The sequence below is a fragment of the Panthera leo genome, chromosome D4 (genome assembly GCF_018350215.1).
Source record: "Panthera leo isolate Ple1 chromosome D4, P.leo_Ple1_pat1.1, whole genome shotgun sequence".
NCBI lineage: Eukaryota > Metazoa > Chordata > Mammalia > Carnivora > Felidae > Panthera > Panthera leo.
This window is the reverse complement of record NC_056691.1, coordinates 58341717-58367256: the sequence shown is the minus strand read 5'-3', so window position 1 is coordinate 58367256 and position 25540 is coordinate 58341717. Positions and strand designations below refer to the sequence as shown.

The 25540-nt window shown below is 47.9% G+C and overlaps 1 protein-coding gene across 2 annotated transcripts in view; it reads left to right on the top strand.

The window, feature by feature from the left end:
* The window catches only part of PAX5 (paired box 5), a 187754-nt gene that overhangs the window by 103456 nt on the left and 58758 nt on the right, over positions 1-25540 (top strand). For both annotated transcript variants that reach the window (XM_042913784.1, XM_042913782.1), the window contains one exon: positions 4444-4573. In XM_042913784.1, coding sequence (XP_042769718.1) covers positions 4444-4573 — 130 coding nt within the window. The remainder of the gene's footprint in view (positions 1-4443; positions 4574-25540) is intronic.

Here is a 25540-nt window from a genome sequence, read left to right as displayed (position 1 = left end):
GTTGTGGTTGATGCCATGCTACTGGATCATATATTCATTCATTCATTCAAAAAGCACTTCAGGGGCTCTAGGGATGTTCCATGCTCTCAAGGCAACCTAGAAAGAGATAGACAAACAACCATTAAACATGGTGAAAAGTGATCATGGAGGTTTGTGGAAAATGCCATCAAGTGTGGAAGCATAGACAAGGGAGTCATGATTTCATGGTAGCATGTGGGGCCCAGGAATGGCCTCACTGAGGAGGTGACATTTGAGCTGGGTCTTGTGGACAGTGTAGGAGTTCTGTAAGTGACTGAGTGAGACAAGTCTTCCGGGCAGAGGCAGGCTGTAGAGCAGCCACTGTAACAAAGAAGCAGGAGACTGGAGAGAGTGCAGCTTCCTTTCAAAATCATAGCAGCTCAAAGGGACAGGCAGTGATGAGGACTTAGGGAAAAAGTACACACCAACCTAAATGGCAGCATCCCCTGGCTCATACAGGAGCAGGGTGAGCACTGTGAGTCCCACCAAAGAGGAGAGACTAGGCAGGGGGCAAGACCCGCAAGGTGGTGGTGGTAGGAGGGACAGTTGGCAAAGGGCTGCTGAGGGCCTTTTTCTAAGTCCCCTGTCCCCAGAGTCCCCACTCTTTAGGGACATTCACTTTACCTTCTGGCAGCCAGTGGTGGTTGGGAGACTGGATTTTGAGACCTCCTAGCACATGTGTAACACAAGTTAAAGATTTGGTGTCTTGGAAAGTTGATCCAAACTCAACTGTCAAAGTGACTGGGCTATCTTTTTGTAAAATGCTTTTTAGTTTATTTATTTTTGAGAGAGAGAACAAGCCGGGGGGTGGGGTGGGCAGAAAGAGAGGGAGAGAGAGAATCCCAAGCAGGCTCTGTGATGTCAGAGCAGAGCCCGACGTGGGGCTCGAGCTCATGAACTGTGAGATCATGACCTGAGCCAAAACCAAGGGTCAGACGCTCAACCGACTGAGCCACCCTGGCACCCAGTGACCGGGCAAACTCTAACGATGAATTTATGGACTAAAACAAAATCAAATAGCAAAAAGACCCTTCCAATGGGACATCAAAGAAATGAAGAAATATCCCTATTGGCCACCCTCTTACAATTTTCTGAAACTCAGGTTGGGCTCTGCTTTCTTGGGGGAAATAAAGGCTCTCCCTTGCAGACCCAGCTGCCCAGCCTGGCATCTAGGAAGGGTAGGTCTGGCAGTGGGGTGGGGAGGGGCGCAGGGATGCTGACTCTTCATTGAGATTGCTGCCTGGACTGCCTGAAGGTCACTCATTCATTTGTTCACCCATGTGTTCACTGTGCAAACCCTTCACAGGCGGATCCCAGCCGGACTACCTTTCCGTCTTTGCCTCTTACAGTTTCACTTCCTTCAACCATTGTCATGTGCCCTGTTTCAGACCACTCCTGTCCTCTTCCCTCTGAACCTTTCTTCAGCTCTTATCAGCCTTGAGGGTTTGGGATAGCTCAGACCCGGGCTGAATAAAGCCCACGCAAGAACCCTTTCCTGGCCGCTTCCTGCTCCGTGGTCAATTAATGTCTCTGTGTTCCTGCTCCCCTTCGATAAAGCTTCTGGGGCCACATATCTTTTCCCTTGGGGTTTGTGGATGAAAGTCAAAGAGCATGTCTGGGCTTCACATGCATCTTGTGCCCAAGAAAGGCTCAATAAATACTGAACATTCATTATGCTCAGGCCTCCACCAGCGCCCTTGGTAACACAGACAGGAAGGGGCCCTGTCCCCTACCCCAGGGTCCCGGGAACCCTAGAAGACACCATCTCAGAAGAGACCCTTACAGAAGTGTTTTGACCTCCTGTCTTTGCTCGTGGCGATACGCTGAAGGAGCTGTTCCAGTGAGCTTTACTTCCAAGGTCCTTTTTCAGCAAATGCCTAATGGCTAATGTCATGACCAAGTCTCCTTCTACAGGGAATGAAGTCTAGACAGTGACCTTTTCCCAACAGCTCCTTGCTGCATAGAATGAAGACTTTGCTGGTCCTGACCTAAAGCAAGAAAGATCTTTTCATCTCCACTTCTATGTGAAACAAAGATTTATAAAACAGGGCTTCTTCTTTCTGTGTGTGGGAACCTTGGGTATTTTTCTGTTCTAGTCCATTCTAATTTCGTTTTTTTTTAAAACATTGGCACTAGCAAATTGATTTCACATCTGTTTATAGGACAGGATTTACGGTATGGAAATCATTAGAGTAACTGTCAAGACTTTGGAGTCAGATTGATCCAGTTTGGAATCCTGGCTCTGGCACCTAGAAGCCGTGTGACTTTAGGCAAGCTACTTCCTTTCTATAACAAGTCTCAGTTCGTCATCTGTAAAATGGGGATAACATAGAACCTATTTCGTGGAGTTACTGTGAGGATTAAATGGAAGATTCAGGTAAAGCTCCTGACACAGAGCAATTGATCAATAAATGTGAGCTTTTGACGTGATTGTGAAGATTATGGTTCTTACTGCCCTGACACCTCATGGTGAGGCCAGTGGGGCAAAGGCAGGGCTCCTGCCTCCTAAGAAATGGTAGTTAGGAAGGGCTTCCTGGAGGAGGAGGCATTGGATCAGGGTGGCAGGATGACTAGGACCCACCCTGTGGTGAGCATCCCAGAACCACTTGTTTCCTCTTGAAGGGCAGGTTTGTTCCCAAGGATTTTTGACTGGACCTAGAGCCGACCACGTTAGATGCCTTTGCCTTTCCCATTTAGGTCTCCAATCCACCTGGAATTGATTTTTGTGTCTGGTATAAAGTAAAGATCCAATTTCTTTTTTCCCCCTTGTTTCTGAATGGATAACCAGTTACCCCCGCACTGTTTATTAGAGTCCATCCTTCCCTGCTGATTTGTACATCACCTCTCTCATATATCAAGGTTCCATCTATGCACAGATCAGTTTCTGGACTCGCTTCTGTTTCATTGATCTATTTATCTGTCCCTGTGCCAATCCTACCCTGTCTTAATTACTACAGCTTTATAGTGATATAGTCGGGGAGGCGTGTCCCTATCATGTCCTTCTCCTGTAGAAGCCTGTGCTCTTCTCTGCATGTTTCCGAATCAGCCTCTGCTGGAGATGATTGAGAGCCCCAGAGCTCTGGACAGAGCTGTCCTCGGTGAGACTCACGGCAGGTGCCTGGGCCTGCACCCTCATGGACTCACTGTTGCCCACCACCCCAGGCTGAGCTGCCCAGGAAGTACTTTCTAGTTCAGATGCAGAGAGAAGCACCAGGAATGTACCCGAGTCTGAGTCCCCTCTGCCTGCCACTTGCTCAGTGGCTCCCCTGGTTCCCTTCCCTGTGGCTCAGTCCTCAGCATCCTCCCCAAGGTGCCTGTGTCTCCTTTCAGAAGGTGGCTTCCTTCCCTGTCCCTGTCTGCCAAGGATGTAACCCTGGACAGACAAGGATGTGCCCTCCATTGCGATGCCAGCGTCCTGGAGGGAACTGCTCATGCCAAGAGTTTGGCATACACAACCAAATTCTTTGGCTTGGGCGTTTGCAGATATTTTCTGTACCCGAAACTAGGCCTGGGGGTTGCATGGAAGGAAGAGACCTGGAACTCACACTTCTAATTTGGTCTGTCTCTGAGTGGGAAGGCCCAGGTTGGCATCTTCTGGAGGCCATTTGACAGTGGCTAGGATGTCAAGGAAATGAGTCATCACAAGCTCTGATTTCATGAAATGGCTTAAAGGAAGGAGCATGACCCTGGGCCAAGTGCCCATGGCTGCTGTGGACTTGCTAAGTCAGATGTGTGCACCTCACAATTTGCAGCACATAGTTTACATGCTGCCGGAATTCAACACACTTGCCAAACTGTGGTTCATTTGGTTTGATGTATTGGATTTTGAGTGAGAGTTTCTGGTGGACTACTCCCTGCACTGGGATTCTGCCCCATTGGCCATGGACAAAGCCCTCTTTGCCTTGGGCCTCAGTTCAGTCATCTGTGAATTGAGAGTTTGGCACGGATGAGGTCTCAAAGTCCTTTTAACCTTGTGTCTGTGATTCTGCGTCTGTGGTTTAAGAGCATTGAAATCAGAAACTTTTCTTTCTATCCTCTTGGCAACAAGACTGTTATTTCTGCCTTGCTTTTAGTTACTGATATCTCCCTCCCTGTATTCAAGACATTGTCGGTGGCCACTGGGGCTGGGCAAATGGAACCTACAGGCCACAAGAAGCTAGGTTTGAATTCTTGTGAAGCTGCACCTGACTCCTGCCCACCTCCCTCCTCACCCGGGGAGAACTGTCTACTCTGGATACCTGTCTTGCTCTATTGAGCTGAATCTGCCTTCTCAACACTGGGGGGTTTGCGAGCCCCCCGTGGGCCCTGGCGCTGGCCTGGGCTAGCCCAGCGAGGTGGCTGAAGCCCAGAATGTGGTGGTGGCGTTTCGCTGGGGGGCTTTGGAGTCTTGATGCTGAGACATTTCTGTTTTGTTTCCTCTTTCAGACCACTGAGTACTCAGCTATGGCCTCGCTGGCTGGAGGGCTGGATGACATGAAGGCCAACCTGACCAGCCCCACTCCCACCGACATTGGGAGCAGCGTGCCCGGGCCACAGTCCTACCCCATTGTGACAGGTGAGGGCACCTGGGGTGGGGGAGAGAGAGAGAGACTGACAGAGGGAGACTGAGAGTGCCTGCATGGGTGGGGGGAAGAGTGGCTTGGTGCTTTTGGACTTGACGGGCCATTTTTGTTTTAGTAAGGTTCTGGGGCCCTGGAATCGGTCAGGCAGGATACTGCCGGGGCCCAGAGCTGCGGCTGTGATGAATCATGGCTGTATTTGCTCTGATAAAGCCAGCGGAGAGTGAGTGTCAAATGGGCTGTGGGTTGGGACAGGTGGCAAGAAAGGCCCATGACAAGAAGGGCCGTGGTGACTTCGGGATTCTCTGTGGATACAGCCAGGAGGTTCAGAGGTCTGGGATTTATCCCTCTCACGAGAAGGGCAACCCTGCGTGGTAGGACTTGAGAAGGAGCAGACTCCTGGCAGATTGGCATTGGTATTTCAGGTTTCCAGGCAGAGACTGAGTCAGGAAGGGTAAGAGGTTTAGGCTGGAAGGTGCTTGGCGTATGCAAAGTAGCTGCCTTTCTGGAAGGCCCAGGGCCAGCCTCTTTAGCCGTCAGTGTAAAGATTGAGTTTGGATCCTGGAGGCACATTGCTGGATTTGAACTTGCCATTGACTAACTGTGTAATCTTGGGTAAATGTATAAGGATTCCGGGCTATGTTTTTAAAAAAATCTCTACAGTGGGAATGGTGTTATTGTGAGGATTAATTCATTAATACATATAAAGTGTTTAGACTCTTATTTAGCACACGGCAAGCACCCGATACATGTTGCTGTTATTCCTCTCAGAGCCTTCTCGTGGTGGCCGGTCACATTGTTGGGTTTGCTGCTGCAGAAAAGGCTGGACCACAAGGGCTGAGTTAGGCAGACACCTCTTCCTGCTCCAGCAGCAGTGGGATAACATGGGGGGACAGACCCTGGAAGTTTGTCCGAGCTGGCAGGCAGGAAGCAGTCTCAGATACTATACAGACAGATAATAGGAGGCTCAAGGGGAGCACTTGGGCCAGAGCCTTGGGGTCCAGCGGGGGGTAGCAGGATGTCCCTGGAGGCTGGTAGGCAGGGCACGGTAAGAAGTAACAGAGACAAGGGCTTCTTAGAAGTGCAGGCAGGCTATGGTTGTGTCGGGGAAGCTGGGGATTGTGCTCAGGTTTGAGTTTTAGGGGAGAGGGCTTGATGTCACGTAGGTTCCGAGACAGAGAGAACCCAGCTCTGAGACCTGTGCTGATAGGTTGGCACTGAGGCTCGTGGGGCTCAGACAGAAGCAGTGGAGGCCCTGTTTGCAGATCTTGGCAAGCTTCTGGGGGCAGCTGAACCAGCACAGGTGGGGAGGTGTCAGCACTGGGACAGAGATAGAGGGTGGGGAGCCTCCGTTAGAGTGGGGCTTTACTAACAGCACAGATGTCCCATGAGGTCCTCTCCCCTGATGTCACAGAAGGTTTAGTTGACCCAGGCAGTGGGTCTGGGTGTGGATTGGGTTTTCAGGTAAACCTTTGACCAAAGACTTGTTTGTACTCCAGACCCAAGTCAGAATCATGCTTGATCTTTAAAAAAAAAAAAAAAAAAATTAATTTTGGAGATAATTCTAGTCTCTGACCCATTGTTACTACTTGTGTTGCTTTTCACTTTCATCTTTCCTAAAAACACATGAAATTACCTGCTGTAGAATTTTAAAAGCACTCAGGTAGTGGATGGCTACTTTGGAAGAAATATTTTCTGCCTTGCTCTGCAGAAAGTAGAGATAGTGAGCTCTTTTGCATGCCCTTCCAGAAAGGTGTGTTGTCCTGGGTGTTCATTGCCAAAGGGATATTTCTCTGGAGGACCACATAGGGCTATGAAAGAAAGATATGCAGTGGCAGATGAAGGCTGTAGGGGAAAGTCAGGGTTACATTAAATGAAGAGCTCTTACTGTATCTAGGGCCACATCGTGATCATGTGCAATTCTGAGCTATTTTACTTTATTAAAATTCTTCAAAATTTAGTTTATTTTTTAAAAGTTTACCCATGTCTTTATTTTGCTTGATCTTGCATAACGGTATGCTTGATGTTGAAATATTGGAAGTATTCTAATTATAAATATAATCATTAGCTTTTTTTGTGAGTAAACAATAGCTAGCTAGAAAAATAATAGAAGAGTCCTTTAACAATAGTACCAAAAAAACCAATGCTGAGGAAAAATTCACTTTAAACTCCACCAAGGGACATAAAAGAATAAATGGAGAGAGATAACTTGTTCTTGGGGAGGAAGACTCAATATCATAAAGTTGTCAGTTTCTTCTAAGTAATCTACTAATTCAAAGGAATCCCAATCAAAATAGCAACAGAATTTTTGGGGGAACATGTCAAAATGATACCAAATACTGCAAAAATAAGCACTGAAGCATAGCTAAAAAATTCTGAAATAGGGAAATGAGCAAAAGTTGTAGCCTATTTAAAAACATTATGATAAAGCAGCAGCACTTAAAACTATTTTTTGTTTTTTTAAGTTTATTTATTTACTTATTTATCTAAGTAATCTCTACACCCAGTGTGGGGCTTGAACTGACGACCCCAAGATCACGAATCATTTGCTTTCCCGACTAAGCCAGCCAAACACCCCTAAAACTATTAGTAATGAAACTGAAGTTATGGACACATATAATGGCCTAGAGAGTCCTTAAATAGATCCAAATAGATATGGGTATTTATAAATGTAATATTTCAAATAGGTAGAGAAAAAGATAAATCGTTCAGTTAATGGTGTTGGGACAACTAGGCTTGTTGGATACATACCTCACTTTTTATATCAAAATAAATTCCTAGTTGATCTACACTTTCAATGTAAAAAATGAAACCATAATAAACTAGAAAAAAATGAGGGATACTTTTTTAGAATCTTAGAGCAGGGAAGGCCTTTTAACATCTGTTCCAAATATAAAAGACAAAGAAAACTAGTCTAAATGACTTTTAAAAATGTAAGTCTTTTGTCTGTATGTAAAAACATTCAAAAGACAACAAAATTAGGGGGAAAAAGTGGAACACCGATGACAAAAGCTAATTTTCTTCATACATAAAGGGCTTTTAGAAATGAATAAGAAAAAAATCAGTAGGAAAAACAGGTCAAGACTGGATAAATTCATTGGAAAAAATACAGATGTCCAACAGCACATGAAAAGGTACATACCTGACTCATAGTTTTAAAACTGCAAGTTAAAACAGTCATGAGACACTTTAAAAAGTCAATTAGCTTACCGAAGATTGAAATGTTTCTGGAGGGCAAATGTTGGAGAAGGTATGAGAAACAAATATTTTCATCCACTGTTACAAATCAGTGTAACCTGTTTTGGAAGGAAATTTGGCAATATCTATCAAAAATGTAAATGCACCTACCTACCCTCTAACCCAGAACTTTCATAATCAAGTCACAGATATATTCATGAATATACAGTGATACCTTTATCTGTATAATAATTATAGAATTATTTATAACGGCAAACAAATGGCCACAAGGCAGTGTCTGTCAATAGGAGCTGGTTAAATAAATTATGGCTCCTTCATAACACAAAATACTATGCAAACCAATTAAAAATAATTAAGTAGAGCTGTCTGTGCTGAAATGAATAAAGGTCCAAGATAAATTTAAAAAAAATTTTTTTTAATGTTTTATTTATTTTTGAGACAGAGTGAGACAGAGCATGAACGGGGGAGGGTCAGAGAGAGTGGGAGACACAGAATCTGAAGCAGGCTCCAGACTCTGAGCTGTCAGCACAGAGCCCGATGTGGGGCTCGAACTCATGGACCGTGAGATCATGACCTGAGCCAAAGTCGGCCGCTTAACCGACTGAGCCACCCAGGCGCCCCTCCAAGATAAATTTTTAAATAAATAAGCAATTTGTATAATACTATGTTAAGTATGATCCCATTGGTGTGAAAAAATACAAAGGACATACACACAGAGGCAGAGGCACACACAGGCAGGTCAGAGGCTTGTGTAATGAGGATTCTTTAGAAGATCTCCAGCTCTTCTCCTGCTTTATGGGACATTGTGGTGTTAGGGTTCTCTTCCCAGTCCCACCTAACATCCCCTTGGGATAGCAAGTATTTTTTTTTCATCTTATTTATTTGAGAGAGAGAGAGTGTGCACGCATGAGCTGAGGAGAGAGGCAGAGGGAGAGAGAAAGAGAATCCCCAGCGGGCTCCACAGTACCTGACACAGGGCTCAATCCCACAACCTTGGGGATCATGACCTGAGCCAATATCAAGAGTCGGGCACTCAACTGACTGTGCCACCCGGGCGCCCTGGGATAGCAAATATTAACAATGCCCCTTTACTCTCCGGAAATTAAGATCACATCTGACTTCAAGTTAAATCAAAATAAAGCCTTAATCATGAGATATAGGAAGAATGAAAGCGAAATTGTTTATAATGAAATACTATGTACTTTGATAAGCAAATACCCTGCGTGTTTGAACTGCAAGAAATAATGAAGTAGTTCGGGGCTTGCCCCATGCACAGAATCACTATGAATGCCACGGCCCTGAACGCAGACTTAGGGACTCCTACTTACTCATACTGCGAGCCTGATTTTATGAATTAGGTGAGGAACTCTTGGCAAAATTCCAAGTAAAATAAGATATGAGCTTTTCTCGGTTTACACAGTAGTTGCATTCCTAGAAAATTCAGTGTATATTAAGACCATGGAGATTGCAAGTTCACATTTATATGTAAATGAAGTTCAGTGCTAGACTCAAATAATTATAAACAGATTTTTCACCTGTCCTGTTTGGCAGGACATGACAGAATGCAAGATGAAAGGAAACGTCGCTGTGGGGACTCTTCCTCTGCAAGGCAGGGATGCCTCTCAATTATAGAAAAGCCCCCACAAGTTTTCAGAGCACCCTCTAGGGGGCAGTTGCTGACCCTACTGAGAAGTGTTAGAACACCTTGAAGGAATGCCTCCAGGAGCTGTTAGGATGGCAGTAACTTTATTCCCTTGTGTTCATGGATGTGTTGACACAGTTCTGAACTCTTCAGGGAGACCTTGAGTCTTCCGGCCCCACGCCTTACCTTCTCCCCTCCCCACAAAGCCCAGAGCGTAGTTGGCGCTCAGTTGGACTGTGAGCCAGCCCAGGACTCTAGCTGGGCAGTGCCAGCCTGGAGTGCGGGGCCGGGGGAGGAGGTGGCCTCCGTCCTGCTCCATCTCGGCCCTTACACTCCATGCTGTGCAGGGAAGGTCTCATTAGAGAATGAGTCGATTTCTCTCCATCGTTTATATGCCACATTAAATATTAACTTAAACTCCTGCTCTACCAGCCCGGGCCACGGTTCAGAAGCGGCTCACCATTTGCAAACCAGTGACATGGCCAGCTTGCTCCTGCATCATCAGTAGTTTGGGGCCGTCCTGATTGGGACTAATTCTCGGCAGGTGTGTCCTTGGGCAACAGGCCTGCCCATGGGGCAGCCACTGTGCCTACCTGCCAGGGAGGACAGCGGCTGGGGTGCCAGGCCCCCTGCTCACCCCCCTACTGGTAAAGGGCCTGGCAGTCTTGCCCTCCACTGTGCCCCCCTGACCCTTGCCTGAAAGAACAAAGGAATGGGGCCAGCCTGTGTCCTTGCTGGCCTCTTCCCCTGAGGACTGTCTTTTTGCATCAGCAGTTAGAATGGAGGGAGGAGACTGAGGGAGGTTTCTCATCAAATAAGTTTGGGCAACACTGGCGTGGTGGATACCTGTCGGGGTATGAGGCTCCCCCTGGGCACTGTCCCCTCTAAGTAAAAGACACCACTAGTGGGGCAGCAGATAGGCGCCTACAAGGACAGACAGAATGCCACCAAGTCCCCAGGACCACCGGCTCTGATTTGCTGTGCCCCCAGGTTCAATGTTTGGAGCCTCAATATCCCAAACCTGGAAGCCCAGGAAGGTCCACCCTCTTCTGCATTTTTCATCTGAGCAACAGCTGAGGGTTGGAGGAAAGAGCACTAGATTAAGAGTCAGAGGAATGGGCGTAAGCCTGGACTTTCCCCCCTTAATTGTCCTGTCCTTCGGCAAATAGATTGTCCTCTCTGAGCCTCAGTTTTCCAATCAATGAAAAGGGGATGGCAGTTCCTGCCCTGCATGCCTCCTTTGGCTGTTGCAAGGATATAATGAGGCAGTGGGGGGAGAGGGTTTGAGAGCCACCACGGGGGCATCTGAGTGTGTGTGGGGAGTTGAGGGAGAAGGTAATCTGGCGGGTCCAGGATCCAGTGTTGGCACTTCCCAGCCTCCCTCAGGACAAATATCGCGACCGCAGATGGGCAGGGTGGGAGTGTTGTGCAGTCCAGCTGCTCACCCAACAGCTCAGCTCGGGAGACCTAGGTCCAGAGAGGGGAGGTGCCCTGCTCAGGGCCACATCCTGTGAGTTAGAGCCGGAACTAGGGCTCGCCCAGGGCCCTGACCTTTGTGGCCTGCTGCCGTTATGTGATGGGATGGACAAAAAAACAAAACACAACAAACAAACAAAATCCCAGTTTAAAGTTCCAGAGGGTGCCTCTTCTAGCATGTAATTGAGAATGTCAGCAGGAAAGCCAGACTGCTTAGCTTGAAGCCCAGTGTCACCATGTTCTAGCTGGTTGACCTTGGGCAGGTTACCAGCCTCCATGCCCAAGTTCTCCATCTATAAATGAGGCCGAAACAGAACTCACTGTAGGCTTCCTGTGAGGATAGCACGAATGGTCCATGCGGAACCTTAGCACAGTGCTTGGCACGAGTAAACACTCAACAAATGGTAGTTATTAGTATGTTTCGGAGCTCTTGTACCAAGATGTCTGGCCAGCACCAAGCCACTCTGAATGGCCATTTGTTCATCTTTCCATGGGGAACACTTCTTAGATCTGTTTTTTATGAGCCTTTGAGGCTCAACTAGGCTCAACTAAATATCTCTTCCTTCAGAGTGAAATCATAATAAATAACAAAAACTAAAATATGAGAAATTCCTTATGTATCCAGTTTTCCAAAGGTGCTTCAAAAAAATATAATTAAAGCTACAGTACAGCATAACATCTTACAACAAAAGGCTCAGCCGTGGAGCTTTCCTCGGAATCCTGTGGAAGATGCTGGGATGTCAAAGTTGTGTGCACAGGAAAAGAGTGTAACGTGAATAGTTACTGTTCACTGGACTCACTCTGTGCCCAGCTGGGAGAACGATGGTGATCTTGGTGGACAGTCCCTGCCCTCACTGGGCTTGCTTGCTGGGAAAAGCTGGACAATTCACAGCAAACGGGGGGGAAAATGTGCAGTTTCATTTTGTAATGGCATGTGCTTTGAAGAAACTAGCTGGTTGGAGAGATGGTTGGTGAGTGGGGTGGGGGGGGGTGGAGCACAGCCTCTCTAACGGGTAGCATTTGATCTGAGATCCCAGTGATGAGAGGCTTTGGGAAGATTTGGGGGCAAGGTATTCCTAACAAGATACAGCCTCGGTAAATGCCTTTTAGCTGTAAAATGAATGAGTGAATGAGATGTGGAAAGGAGGAGGCCATTTCTTGGTTCTTTCTCTGCTGTTAGTTGGGCTCAGCCCATAATCAGGCTTTGGGGACTCTTGCAGTCAGTGGAAATGAACTTCAGAGGTTGAGTAGCCCATCCCTTCAACCCCCGCCCCCCGAGGATCTATTCTACATCAGGGCTTGGTCACCTCTGGTGATGATGATTTTGCTACCTCAAAGGCAAAGAATCTTCAAACAGTACGTACCTGCAGCTGTTCTCCACTGAAAGTGATTTCCATTCCCGTTAACAACCCAGGCCTGAAGGATGTCCAGATGGACATCCATGGTATGAACTCGTAGACCCAGCCACTGCCCAGCACCTCCCTCAACTGGCGTTCTGTGTACCCACTGTGAAGCCCAAAGATTGGTCCGCATAGTGTCTTTTGAACTTAAAAAAAAAAACAACTTAGACTAACATTTTAAAGATTGGAGGAGAACAACCCAAATGTCCATCAGTAGGGAACTGTTTAAGTAAAGAGTAGCTTATCCGTACAATGGAATGTTGTGCAGCTATAGGAAAGAATGAGGAAGCTCTCTATGTCCTGATAGGGAAGGAGCTTTGAGATACATTATTCATGAGAAAAGCAAGACTACTGTGTACAGAATGCTACCTTTTGTGTAAAGAACAGAGGGACAATGGGAATGCATTTGTATTTGTGCACACGTGCATAAAGAAACCCTGGAAGGATACTCAGGAACTTAATAACCGTGTTTAGGCAGAAGCCGTGAACTGGATGTGGGAAGAGGACTTTTTTACTGAATACCATTTACGTTTTTAACTTTTCAAATGTTGTCAATATATAACTATCAAAACGTTAAATTAAAAGTGCCTTGGGGCTCCTGGCTGGCTCAGTCGGTTAAGTGTCCCACTTAGGCTTGTGGTCCATGGGTTCAAGCCCTGAGTCGGGCTCTGTGCTGACAGGTCAGAGCCTGGAGCCTGCTTCGGATTCTGTGTCTCCCTCTCTCTGCCCCTCCACCACTCACACTCTGTCTCTGTCTCTTTCTCTCTCTCTCAAAAATAAACTTTGAAAAAAATTGTTAAAAGCGCCTCAAAATCAGGAGATTTAACATAAAGATTAAAATGTCTAACCTTTCTTTAAAAAGTTGAAAAACTTGAGGCACCTGGGTGGCTCAGTTGGTTAAACGTCTGACTTCAGCTCAAGTCATGATCTCGCGGTCCATGAGTTCGAGTCCCGTGTCGGGCTCTGTGCTGACAGCTCAGAGCCTGGAGCCTGCTTCAGATTCTGTGGCTTCCTCTCTCTCTGCCCCTTCCCTGCTTGTGCTCCGTCTCTATCTTTCAAAAATAAGTAAATGTTAAAAAAATTTTTTTAATTGAAAAACTTGTCCACTTTCGGTCCACATCCCCATACTACTACACTCAGTATACCGGAGAAGTGGCTCCCCCTACACGTGAGTCTTCTGTTTGCCCCAGATTCCTGGACAGCTCACTAATTTACCATGTTTGTAGCCCCTGTGAATTTACGAGTTCTTGACTTTGCTCCAGCCCCATCCTTCCTTGTCTCCTCTTGCTCCTACTTCTGTCCAACAGAAAACCCTTCTGTCAAGTCAGAAAGGGCTGGCCACAGGTGTCCAACTGGCCTTGCCTGTTTCCGACTCCAGGTCTTAGGTCAGGCTGTTCTGCCCGCCTGGAATGGCTTTCCCCAAATATCAGCTCAGCGTGTAACCCATGCAGTGGGGAAGGCCTGGAGGACTGAGTGCAAAGGTCCCGAGAATGTGCAACAACATGGAATTTCATCCCAGCGCAGTGATGTCACACTCTCTCCAAACGAGATGTTGTGTTTCAGGGGAGCACGACCCAGAGAGAAAACTCAGCATCTGAGACTGGAACCTTCCCCGTAGATACAAGGCTATTTGCATTCCAGAAAGATTCAAGGCGAATACGATTGGGGTTTAAAGTATTTGGTATGGGATTGTTAAATAGACTTAGAGTTGTAGATTCTATAGAAACCTGGAATTTTGGAATGTTTGTGTTTAAAAGGATACTCAGAGGTTCAGAGAAGCTGAAGCTCTGATCATTTTAAAGCCAAAATGAAATTCAAGCATCTCCGTAATTAAAATGCACATCAAAGGAAAATATGATTTGCTTTCAGGTTAGCATAGTGTTCCTAAGAACTATTTGTTGAATAAACGAATTAATATTTGTGGAAAGTGCAGTGTCAATTAAAAAAAATAATTTCAGCAGAAAGGACTCTGGTTGTTTCTGACCTTGTATTTCGTAGGATAAAAATAAACAAAGCTGGATGGCCGTCCTGGTAATGCACTCATAGATTTTTACACTTGCGAGCAGCTTGGAAGCCGACCTTTCCAAATAGCCTTCGAGCAGGTCTCTGGGCCTCCGGCTTCCCAGCCCACCCTGCTGTGATCCATCTTCCTAAAATAGCGATTTCATTAGCTTGTTCTCCTGGTCAGAGATCTCCACCGCCTTGCCATTATCTGCAGGAGAAAGCAAACCAGACTGTAGTGCCTGGCAATTTGCAGATTACTGCCATTCATTATTCACTCACTCACTTATCTCTTCATCAAAACCAACTCCTCCTTCCTGTCAGACTGTAGCCTAGCCTGAGTCATGAGGGTTATAGAGTCCCTGCCCTCAACATGCTTACAGTCTGATGGGGGAGGCAAAGGTGGTTGCACGTACAAAGCAAAACAAAACCAACAAGAAAAACAAGGGAGATCCCATGGGAGAAGCCATGATACGCGAAGGCACTGAAGAGGGAATGATGGCCTGTCTCTGACTGTGGGCTTTGGGGACCATTTTGTGGAGAGGCCCATGTCTAGGCTGTTCTGGGAGAGCCAAGCACTCCAGGCTTCTGTTTTCTGTTCTGAAGCTTGGCTTGTTCTCTTGCAGTCCCCCTTTCCTAATTCCTTTTTAGTCACAATACAACACGTGCCCATGGTACAATAAAGCCAAATGGCATGAAAGTGTGTATATATAGCTGCATATGACCATATCCCCTCACCCCATTCCTAACCTCTTCTGATGCCATCAGAGTTGATGGTTTGGTATATGTTCTTCCAGAAGCTTTTCTATATATATATATATATATATATATATATATATATATATATATATATATATGTAGCTTATTTCCTACAAATGGGTTTTTACTCCTCATACTGTTGTTCAATTTTTGAAAATTGTATTTCACGTTTTATGGATACCCAACATGTCGATAGGGACAGAACTTCTATCCTCTCTAATGTTCTTAACTTTTCTCAAGCAATACAAGCTAGAGAATCCATATTCTCAGAGCTAGGGAGGGGGAATCCCTCTCAGTATTCAATACTGGGGCTTCAGACAGAGAAGGATAGTGTCCAGGGAGGAGGGCAGGCAGGGTACCTTGTCCCCCAGTGCTGTTGGCTTACGACAGCCGACTTGGGGCCTGGCTGCTACCTCCCCTGTGCTCAGGGCTGTAGGGGGAGAGGCGTGGTTGCTGGGAGTACATCAGGGAAAGCCACAGGGAAGCAAGCTTTAGTTGAGTGCAAAGAAGAACTTTTAATAGTTAGAGCTCTCTGAAACTGGAATAGACTGCCTCAGGAGATAATAACAATGATAGCTAATGTTTATTGAGCATTTGTTATGTGCTTTGGTTCATTTCATCCCTTATTCTGTGGAACACAGGTACTATTTTTGTCCCAACTAACAGTTAAAGAAACTGCCTGAATTCACACACCAGTAAGTAACAAAGCTGGTTTTCTCCTTACTTCCGTATGGTATGGTTCCTGTAGGTAGTAAGCTCCACGTCATCAGAGGTATCCAAGCAGAGCTCTCTCACATTTAATGGCAGCACAGTTAAGCTAGCAGCCACTGGGGTCTGCAGAAACTGATCACACTGCACAATGTCTCATATAGACTCTGAAGCCAGACTGCCTATCTTTGGATCCCAGCTCTGCCACTTATGAACTGGTGACCTCAGGTGCTCAATTGTTTGCGTGTGAGTGTGTGTGCCTCAGTTTCCTCATCTATAAAATGGCGATAGAAACTCATTATATGGATAAAATGAGTTGATATTTCAAAGGCATACACACAAAAACCCTGGCTTGGAGCACAATAAATGCTGTGTAAGTATTGATTTTAAATTAAAAAAAAAAATTTAATGTTTACTTATTTTTGAGAGAGAGAGAGAAAGGGGCAGAGAGAGAGAGAGAGAGAGAGGGAGACACAGAATCTGAAGCAGGCTCCAGGCTCTAACTGTCAGCACAGTGCCCGATATGGGGCTCAAACCCATGAACCGCAAGATCATGACCTGAGCTGAAGTCGAACACTTAACTGAGCCACCCAGGCGCCCCTAATTTTTGATTAAAAATAAAATAAAATAAAATTTTGGAGCTCAGGAAAGCAGCCGGAGCCAGAGAGCCTAGGGGTCCACCATGACAAGAGGATGGTGGAAGACCTTACTAAGGGTGGGATGTGTCCCGCGTTGAGCAGGCCTGATGGCTCCCTCTTCCGGATATTCCACTGGTCTCCTCTGTTAGTTTTTACTTGCTGCTGCAACTACCACAAGCTTGGGGCTTAAACCAACATAAATTTATTTTCTTACCATTCTGGGGGGGCAAGAGTCCTAGCATCAAGGAACTGCATTACCTTCTGGAGGCTCTAGGGGAGAATCTTTTTTTTTTTTCTTTTTTCTTTTTTAACCTTTTCCAGCTTTTTCTAGAGGTTGCCTGCATTCCTTGGCTCATGGCCCCTTACCCCATCTTCAAAACCAGCAGGGTAGCATCTTTTCTCCCCTTTGACCTCTGCTCCCGCTGTCACCTCTTCTCGCTGTGACTCTGACCTTTCTACCTCCCTGTATAGAGACCCTTGATGATTACATTGAGCCCACCTGGAAAATCCAGGATCTCCTCCACGTCTCAAAATCCTTGATTTAATCACCCCTGCGAAGTTTCTTTTGCTTCGTAAGGTAACATAGTCACAGGTTCTAGAGATTAGGATGTAGGCATATTTGGTGGTGGGGGAGATGTCCATCATACCTACCCTTACCTCCCCCGAGCTCACTATAAAGGTCTCCTTGAAGACTCCACGTCCCTTCATACCTGGCCTAACCCATCATCTGAGAGGGAATCAGGTACCTCTTTTGCTCTGTTTCTGTCTGACCTGTCCCCACCATGTCTGTAAGCACTGCTGGTCCTCACTCTGTCTCCTCCATCTGACCCACTGTTGTGACAATCGTGCCCTCCCCAGGTGCCCAGGGCCAAGAGACTGGAATTTTGGTCCTGGATGGGCCCTTGGAGATCATCTAGTGCAACTTCCTGGGTGAGCAGATAGGAACACTGGGGACTGAGAACTCAGGGTCTCCAAAGTGAGACAGCTCTGGAATCCATATCCCTCGACTCTTTTTCTACCTAGTGCTTCTCCTCCGTGCCAGGCTTAGCCTTCATCCTTCCAGAATGCAACTGTTTCCCTTTCCTCTCCTTGTTTCTCAGCCTGCCTGGTCACTGCCATCTGTCTACTTCATCTGTGAAGCTGTCCAATGGAACCCTTTATCCAGGCTGATCTATTTACTAGCATCCAACTCAGCCATGCCTGGTCTCACTCGAAGCCTTTTGCTTCTGCTGGTTCCTCTGGCTTAGAATGCTTGTCATTTGCTCAGAGGTAGTAGTAATGTGCTGTGAAAGGATGAGCACTGGGTTGACTTGGAGTCAGGGTCACAGATCTTCATCCCACCTCTGCCATGCTCCTTGGTGACTTTGGGAACATCCTTCACCTGTCTGAGTCTCAGTTTTCACATCTGCCGATGGGAATTATAATCTGGGCTCATCCCTTCTTGCAGCACTGTGGTGAAGTGCACACGAACTATAAGCTGTAAGGATCTGTGCCCTTTCTTAGGACTTCATGGAGCCCGTGCCACCTTGACTGTGCCAGGTGCTCAGGTCCTGTCTCCCGTCAAGAAGGAAAATGTGAGTTGATGCAGGGCTTTGCCTGTAAAAGGCTTTCATGACACCTACTGAGGAACTGAGGAGTTAGCAGGCCTGCTGGCAGTCTTTGCCTGTATGCCTTCAGGGAGTGTCTGCAGGGAGTAGTCCCCAGGTGCCACCTTCTCCAAGAAGTCCTCTCGGTTACCCCACAGTCAGAGTGATGTCCACCTCACCTGGCCTCTGGGGACCAGCCCACCTGTTATAATGTTGTGCCTTGATTTATCACTCTTTGTTACCAGCCTAACTTTCTCCTTAGACTTTGAGGTTCTGAATGATATCTGCCTTCCCCGGAACAGCCTAGCATGGAACTTGAACATAGTAGGTACTCAGGAAGTATTTGTTGAATGGATGGACGATGGATGAACAAATGAGTTGTCTACGTGATTGATTGTTACTAATTGCCCCAAACTCCACTCTCCTAGGTTATTACCAAGGTTATCAACCCCCTAGATTATTATTATTCACACACTGGAATCACTTTGATAGGCATAAGGCACATTTGAATGTAATGTATTATCGCAATTATTATTTTTCTTCAAATGCATAAACTTCTCGTCTGCCACCTTCCCCCCCGATCCCCCCCCCCCGCAGTGTTCACAGCCCAGAAAAAATCTGTCTCTAATTTATCTCAATTAGTTCTTATTTTCATTAACTAAGAGGCTGTAGAAGTTCTACTCCCACCCTAGATCTTCTATACATGTTTGGTAAGGCTGGTTTGGGCATGGATCCTTAACAGGCACCTGTTGTCTGTCCAACTTGCCCATCCAGAGATATGTTTACGTTTCCAAACGCACTGCTTCCTTTTTAAGTGTCTTTTAACTCAGGTCTGCGAAGGTGTCACAAGCACACCTCAAGGGAAGGGTGGTCAGATAGTCTATCTGGGGAGTGGGTGTGTAGGGTGGGGTCATGTGAGGGTAAGGGCCTTTTCCCCAGAGCTCATCCCTGGGGAGGCTAGAGTCACCAGCAGGGGTGATGATACTTGTCTCCCACTCACCAGGCACCAGAAATCATTCTGAGCACTTGATGTATGTTAACTTGCCTAGTCTGCGTAACTACCCCATGAAAGAGGTATTACCCTCATTTTACTACTGCAAAAACTGAGGCACAGGGCACAGAAGTTTGCTTAGTGTTGCACAGCTCCTAAGTGGTGAAGCCAGGTTTCAAATGCACGTAGTCACGTTCCAGCAGCCACACATTTGACCACTGTGCCACACCACTTCTCACTAACCTGGTGCTGGTGGCCAGCAGAGCTCTGAGTCAGGCAGAGCCTCATCTGGAGAACAGACCACAAACAAGAGACGTGTCTCTTTCCCAGTTGGCCTGGTAGGATTACAGTATCTTTTATAACCAGCAATGTCAATCTGTATAGTTGGTCAAAAGGTGTTGCCCAAAAGAAGACCATAGCTGGCACAAATAGCCATCTGTGCCAATAAGAGGGTAGGTTACAAAACAAAAAAAACAAAAAAAAAACAAAAAACCTGTGGTTTTATTATTATCTCTAAATCTCTTTTGTACTAATGAGACTGATGGAGTAAAAGATTCCCATAGAATCCAGCCTGGAGCCACAGAGCCCAGGGTCTGGCTTCCTGTCCCCCTCTGGTCCCGCAGCCCATTTTAGCTGGGCCCTTCCCAGGCTCACTAAGCCTGATCTATGCTGGTCTAGACTGCCTAGAACTTGCCCAGCAACTGCCCAGCTTCTCCGTGGGCCGAGCACACCTCTGGTAGGGACTGGCCCAGCCCATGCCCCCCCCCCCCCACCGGAGGAATCCCTTCTTTGACCTTTGTAATTATTCCTGTTCAATCTTCCTTCATGTTTTTTTCCTCCCCCCACCACCCCTTTCGAGGTGCTCAACTCCTGCACTCTCTCCAGTGTATTAAGGATGTGAGTGAAATTGATGACTGGGATGTCTCAGGTCTTTATGATGATGAATGACTTTCACTGCCAAAGCTTTTATTGTCTGTGATTTGGGAAGAAGGGGGAACTGATATATCAAGGCTGCCTGTCACACCATTTAATACAGTTATAAATCCTGACGTCACTAACTGGTGGTCAGGAGCTGGAGAATTCCACCGGCCGCCGCTTTGCCGAGCCTTTATGGATTTTTCCCCTTGCCTTTCTTTGCTTGACTGTCACAATTGTGTTTTGGGAGGGGGGATGGGAACAGCTGGATGATGCCTTTAAATATCCCAGGGGCAACCTGGGCCGGAGAGGAAAGTGGGAGTCCTCTCCACCCTAAAGGAAGGAGGAGATGGCAGGGCTTTGATTCTAAGGTGGGCAAACTCTAAAAGTATGCTAATACCTTCCTGCATTACTGCAAAGGGTGTATCACCCTTTATAGTTTACCGAGTGATTTTACATCTGCTATTTTTCAGGTCTTACTCCTATCCTTGGGAGGGTGGAAGGGAGAGGCTTGATCCCCATGTTATAGAAGACGAAACCGAGGCTCAGTAAGGCAAAGTGGCTTGGCCAGGTTGCAGATGCAGAGGGCAACTCCCTGGGTGAAGCAACAGGACATGGCTGCTAGGCACTCTGAGCAGAGTCAGAGAGCCCTGGACTCACCCCTGTCCAGCTGCTGGTCTTGGGATGGTCCCTTCTATTTTCTTTTTTTTTTTTTAATAAAACATTTTTTTGAATGTGTATTTATTATTGAAAGACAGAGAGAGACAGAGCATGAATCGGGGAGGGGCAGAGAGAGGAGGAGACACAGAAACTGAAGCGAGCTCCAGGCTCCGAGCTGTCAGCACAGAGCTCAACGCGGGGCTCGAACCCACAGACTGCGAGATTGCTACCTGAGCCAAAGTTGGACGCTTAACCAACTGAGCCACCCAGGCGTCCCAGTCCCTTCTATTTTCTGAGCTTCAATTTCCTCATGTGAAAAATGAGAACAACACTTTCCTCGTAGGGCTGTTATGAGAATTAAGTGAGATAATGCATGTAAGTGCTTAATAAATGTTTTTTAAAGGTAAAAACTACAATAGGAGAAGAATGTGGTAGGTGTTGCAGGAGCAAGAGGATGGCTGCCTATGCCTCCCTGAGGTTGTGCGGGGAGGTGGCCAAGGAAGGCTTCCCAGAGGAGGTGAAACTTGAGTTGATTGGAACAAGCAGGGATTAGCCAGGCTGCGAGGGCAGGAAGGAAAAGCATACCAGGCAGAGAGAACGTGATAAACGCAAAAACGACATCAGAAGTGCAACTGCTCCAGGAGTGGTGAGACGTGCCGCTGGCCGTGGAGCAGGGGTGGGACCAGGGAGGCTACCAGTGACCTGAGGTCATAACCTCCAGATGCTAGGGGGCCTCGGAGGGCTTTAAGTCGGGAGTAGCATCTTCAAAGAAATCTCTCTGGGGTCTTGGCAGAGGGTGGACATAATGAGGACAAGTCTGAGCAAGAAAGCCCAACCCATCGAAGGTGGTTGTAAAAGTCCAGGAGAGGAAGGATGAGGACCTGGACCCAGGCAGCAGCGATGAGAATGGAGAAAACATTTTGAGGAGTAGAATTGGCAGTACTCAAATGTCGGGGACAGGTGAGCTGCAGAAGTCAAGGTTGGCTTCCCTGGTTGGAGTCTGGGGGGCTGTGTGGATAACGGAGGCACCAGCTGAGACAAAGACAATGGGAAAAGGAGCTGGGTTGGATATGTGGACTTTGTGGTATCCCAGGGACACCCAGGCAGGAACCCCCAGAGGGAAGTGGGGGAGGGGTCAGTGCCGGGGATGAGGATTTGGAAATCATGCCCATGGAGGAGATGAGTCACCCAGTGAAGATGTGTAGACAGGAAGCGTAGAGAGGAGTGGAGATCTAGGAAGAGTCTCTGGGGAAACACTGATGTCTGGAGAGAGGAAGCCATGGAGAAGCCTGGGAAGAGGTGATTTATGAAGGACAAAGCAGGCCACCAAAGCCCTCTATCTTGGAGACTGTAGCAGTCACAGCTCTTAATTGAGACCAACAGAATTATCTCTGACTGCTTAAGCAGAAGAGGGATTTTCCGAAGGATATTAGGACATTTAAGAGGCTTAGAGGCCTCACAGCCAGGAGCCCACACATCAGGACTGCGCCTGACGAGATGCCGCACCTTGGCCTGTGGACACAGAGCACTCGGCTCACACTGCTGTCACCGGACACTGGATGTCACCACCAGAACCTCGGCCTCAGCAGATGGACCGCATGGGCTCCTGCTTCTTTGTGTCACCAGCTTCTGAGTTAACAACCCATACCATGTGTCTACTTGGTAGAGCCAGTAAGGTGCCTGTGCCCTGTCTGCAAGGGAGGCTGGGAGATCAGGCTTCTGGCTTCTGCCTTGAGGAGACTAAACCTTTTTACTTGTTTTTTAAGAGAGAGAGAGAGAGAGAGCAGGAGCGGGAGAGGGGCAGAGGGAGAAGGAAAGAGAGAATCTTCAGCGGGCTCCATGCTCAGGGCACCTGGATTGCTCAGGGCACCTGCGTGGCTCAGTCCCTCGAGCATCCGACTTCCGCTCGGGTCACGATCTCACAGTTCATGAGTTCGCGCCTTGCATCCGGGTCGCTGCTGTCAGTGCAGAGGCCGCTTCAGATCCTCTGCCTCCTTATCTCTCTGCCCCGCTCATGATCTCTCTCTCAAAAACGAATAAACGAATGGCTCCACACTCAGTGTGGGGCTCTATCTCCCCGGGCTCGATCTCACAAACCATGAGATCATGACCAGAGCCGAAATCAAGAGTTGGACACTTAACCAACTGAGCCACCCAGGTACCTGAGACTAAATTCTTAAGGTAGAAAATTCCCAAAAGAGGGGTGTTCAGTGGTATCAGGTGGCCAAAAACCTTGAAGAATTGGGGGACAATGGCAGTTAGGAGGGCCTTGTTCTTGGAGTCATTTATTGACATGTGTCCATCTCTTCCCACAGGATTTGAGGTGGCATTAAGTTCAAACTCAAGGCTATCTGCAGACAGGCCAGAAACCACTGACAGAAAGGGAGAAATTATTGTACTGGGTGCCAGGAAAGCCCTGGTGAGGAGAGGCAGCTGGACTGGGAGGCTGTGGGGTTGGGCTGTTTTTTCTGGACTTGAATGACCTTTGGCAAGTGGCTGGCCTGGGAGGAAGGAATAGGGAAAGGGAAGACCCAAGGGCCCTGAGGCCCAGCCCCAACCCTGGGGTGGCTGGGAGGCATTTCCTTTGGTTACAACTTGGGTAGCTTCTGAGTTTGGGATGGTGTCTTCTCTTCAGGGAAGAGGATCAAAAGTATCACTTCTGAGGCTTGAAGAGAAAGCTTCCTGTTCCTAAGAAACAAGGCACAAAATCCCTTGCACCTGACGTGTTGGGCCCAGAAGAGTGGCTTGGAAAATGTTTTCTGAGCAAATGAACGAATGAACGGACCAGTATACATATGTTTGGCTTCAGCTCTGTGCTGAGCTCTGTGCTGGCACCATGGGGAAACGTGAATAGCCCTTGTCTGGGAAGGGTTCAGTAGGTGTGGAAACAGCCACCCTAGGCCGTCCGACCAGTGCTGTGATGTGGAGCTGGGCCCAGGGGCTCTTGAGAGCAGTAAGGAGGGAGTGTGTGACCTTGGGTGGGCAGGGCGGGGCATCGGGGAAGGTTTTCTGCAGGAGGTGACTTTGGTGGAGTTTACTAGATGCTGCCAGGGTGGGGCGGCAACCTTTGCAAAGGGTGGAGGTGAGGTGGGGAAAAACAAGCCGTTTAGGGCCTGTGTAGGGGTGCGGGTGGGGCGGGGTGGAGGCTACACCACTCCAGTAGGAACAGAGGGTAGCGAGGAGTTTGGATTTGATCCAGAGGCCATGGGGGAGCCTTAGGGTGGAAGCAGAGGGTCTGGCATGTTGGGGGAGGCTGGGGCCAGGCAGGGAGACAGTTGTGGGTGCGGTGGCCATGGGAGTCTGAACTGTGGCCAGAGTTGGCTGTGGATACAGAGGGGCTGCGACTTGGTTGTTGTGCCCCCCCAACCTTCCCCCTGGAGTGTTGGTGGGAGGGGCTGGGCCTGTGGGTGCCGTGGGTGCCGGGGTGTCCAGGCGGGGCCTTCTCGCCCAGGGCCACTCTGGAGCCTGCTGGGTGCCCTCATTATGCCGCTCACGGGCGGCGAGAGACGAGAGCAGCAATCGAGACGCCGGCTGCCTCCTGCTGGTGTGCGGAGCGCCAGGCAAACCACATGAGATCCCATCTCGAGCATAATGTGCATCCGAGGACAAAATTAGATTGAGAAGTAAATGGAGCCGAAAATTTCCAAAGCGTTTCCCGTCAAGAAGCTGTTTGATTGTGTGTTTTAATTCTCAGAGTCCTCCTGCCCCGGTGAGGTTCATTTTGGTGGGGAAGGCTGGAGCCTGAAGGAGCTTGACCTGGGGACTGGGACTGGGGTGGGAAGAGAGGCCATGAGTCCAGGCTCCATCTCCTGGGTGACCCGGCCAAGGTGGCAAGCACTGACCCGTCTGACTTAGCACTGACCCGTCCGACTTTAAAACTCAAGCTGATGGCACGCTGGGTTACACATGCAAATGTTTCCTTTTTTTTTCTTCTTTTTTGCACCAGAAGGCTCTGCCTTCCTCTTCCTCCTCTTCCTCTTCTCATTCCCTCCTTCTCTCCTTCCTCTAAAGCCCAGGAACCCACGGAGGCAGGGCAAGGGTTATGACTCCATTTTGCAGATTTGGAAAGCGAGGCTCAGCCAGGTACGATCATTTGTTGGTGGCCCAGAGGGAGGAAGTCAGTGGAATATCCTGTGAAGTCTGATTCCTGAGTGTGTTCCCCCTACGTGCTCCTGACCATAAAGGTCAATAAATATAAAGATGTGACAAAATCTCTTTCTCTGTCTCTAACACACACACACACACACACACACACACACACACACACACCCCTTGGGCCCCAGTCCACTCTCTGCACCCGCTCCCCCCAGGAGAGTTCAGCCCTGTCCTGGGCTCCAGTGTCACTGCTGACCCCAGCCTCATCTGTGGAGCTCAAGAAGGTGCTCGTGTCTTTAGACACGTTCACCAAGGAGAGCGTTCTGTTTACTTCATTAGGAACATTCATGCCCTAGACTACTGGAAGGAAAAAAATTGAGAATCAGTTTCTGGAGCTTGAGGGGTATTCTGAGAGGGGGAAGAGGCAGGAAATGAATAGAGAAATGAGAAAAGGAAATTTGGATCAGGGACCATGGTGGTTCTAGAGCCCAGGCCTGGCTGTGCGTGGCTCTTTGGGCAAGGCCTGGCCCTTGAGGGGGCCTCTTCACTCACCTGCAGAGTAGGCCATTTGTGATTTCCCAACAATTGTTAAGTTTTAAAATTTTTGTCAAGAAGGCTTTTGTTCAGATAAAACCTTCATGGGAAGCCCTTTATGTGAACTAGTTGGAAGCAGGATTCACTGATTAATGGGAGCCCCAGAGGCCCTGAAGATCCCCCAGGAGGACCAGAGGAGCACAGCTGGAACCCCCTGCACTGGCTGACCCGTAGCGTCCTTTGGGCTCTGGTGCTCTCCACCACCAGAGTGGTCTTGAGCCAGTGTGAAATCAGCTCAGAGAACGGGTGTGCCCTTTGCTCAGCCTGGTTCTCAGTTCCCGCCTTGGGGACCCCAGGCCT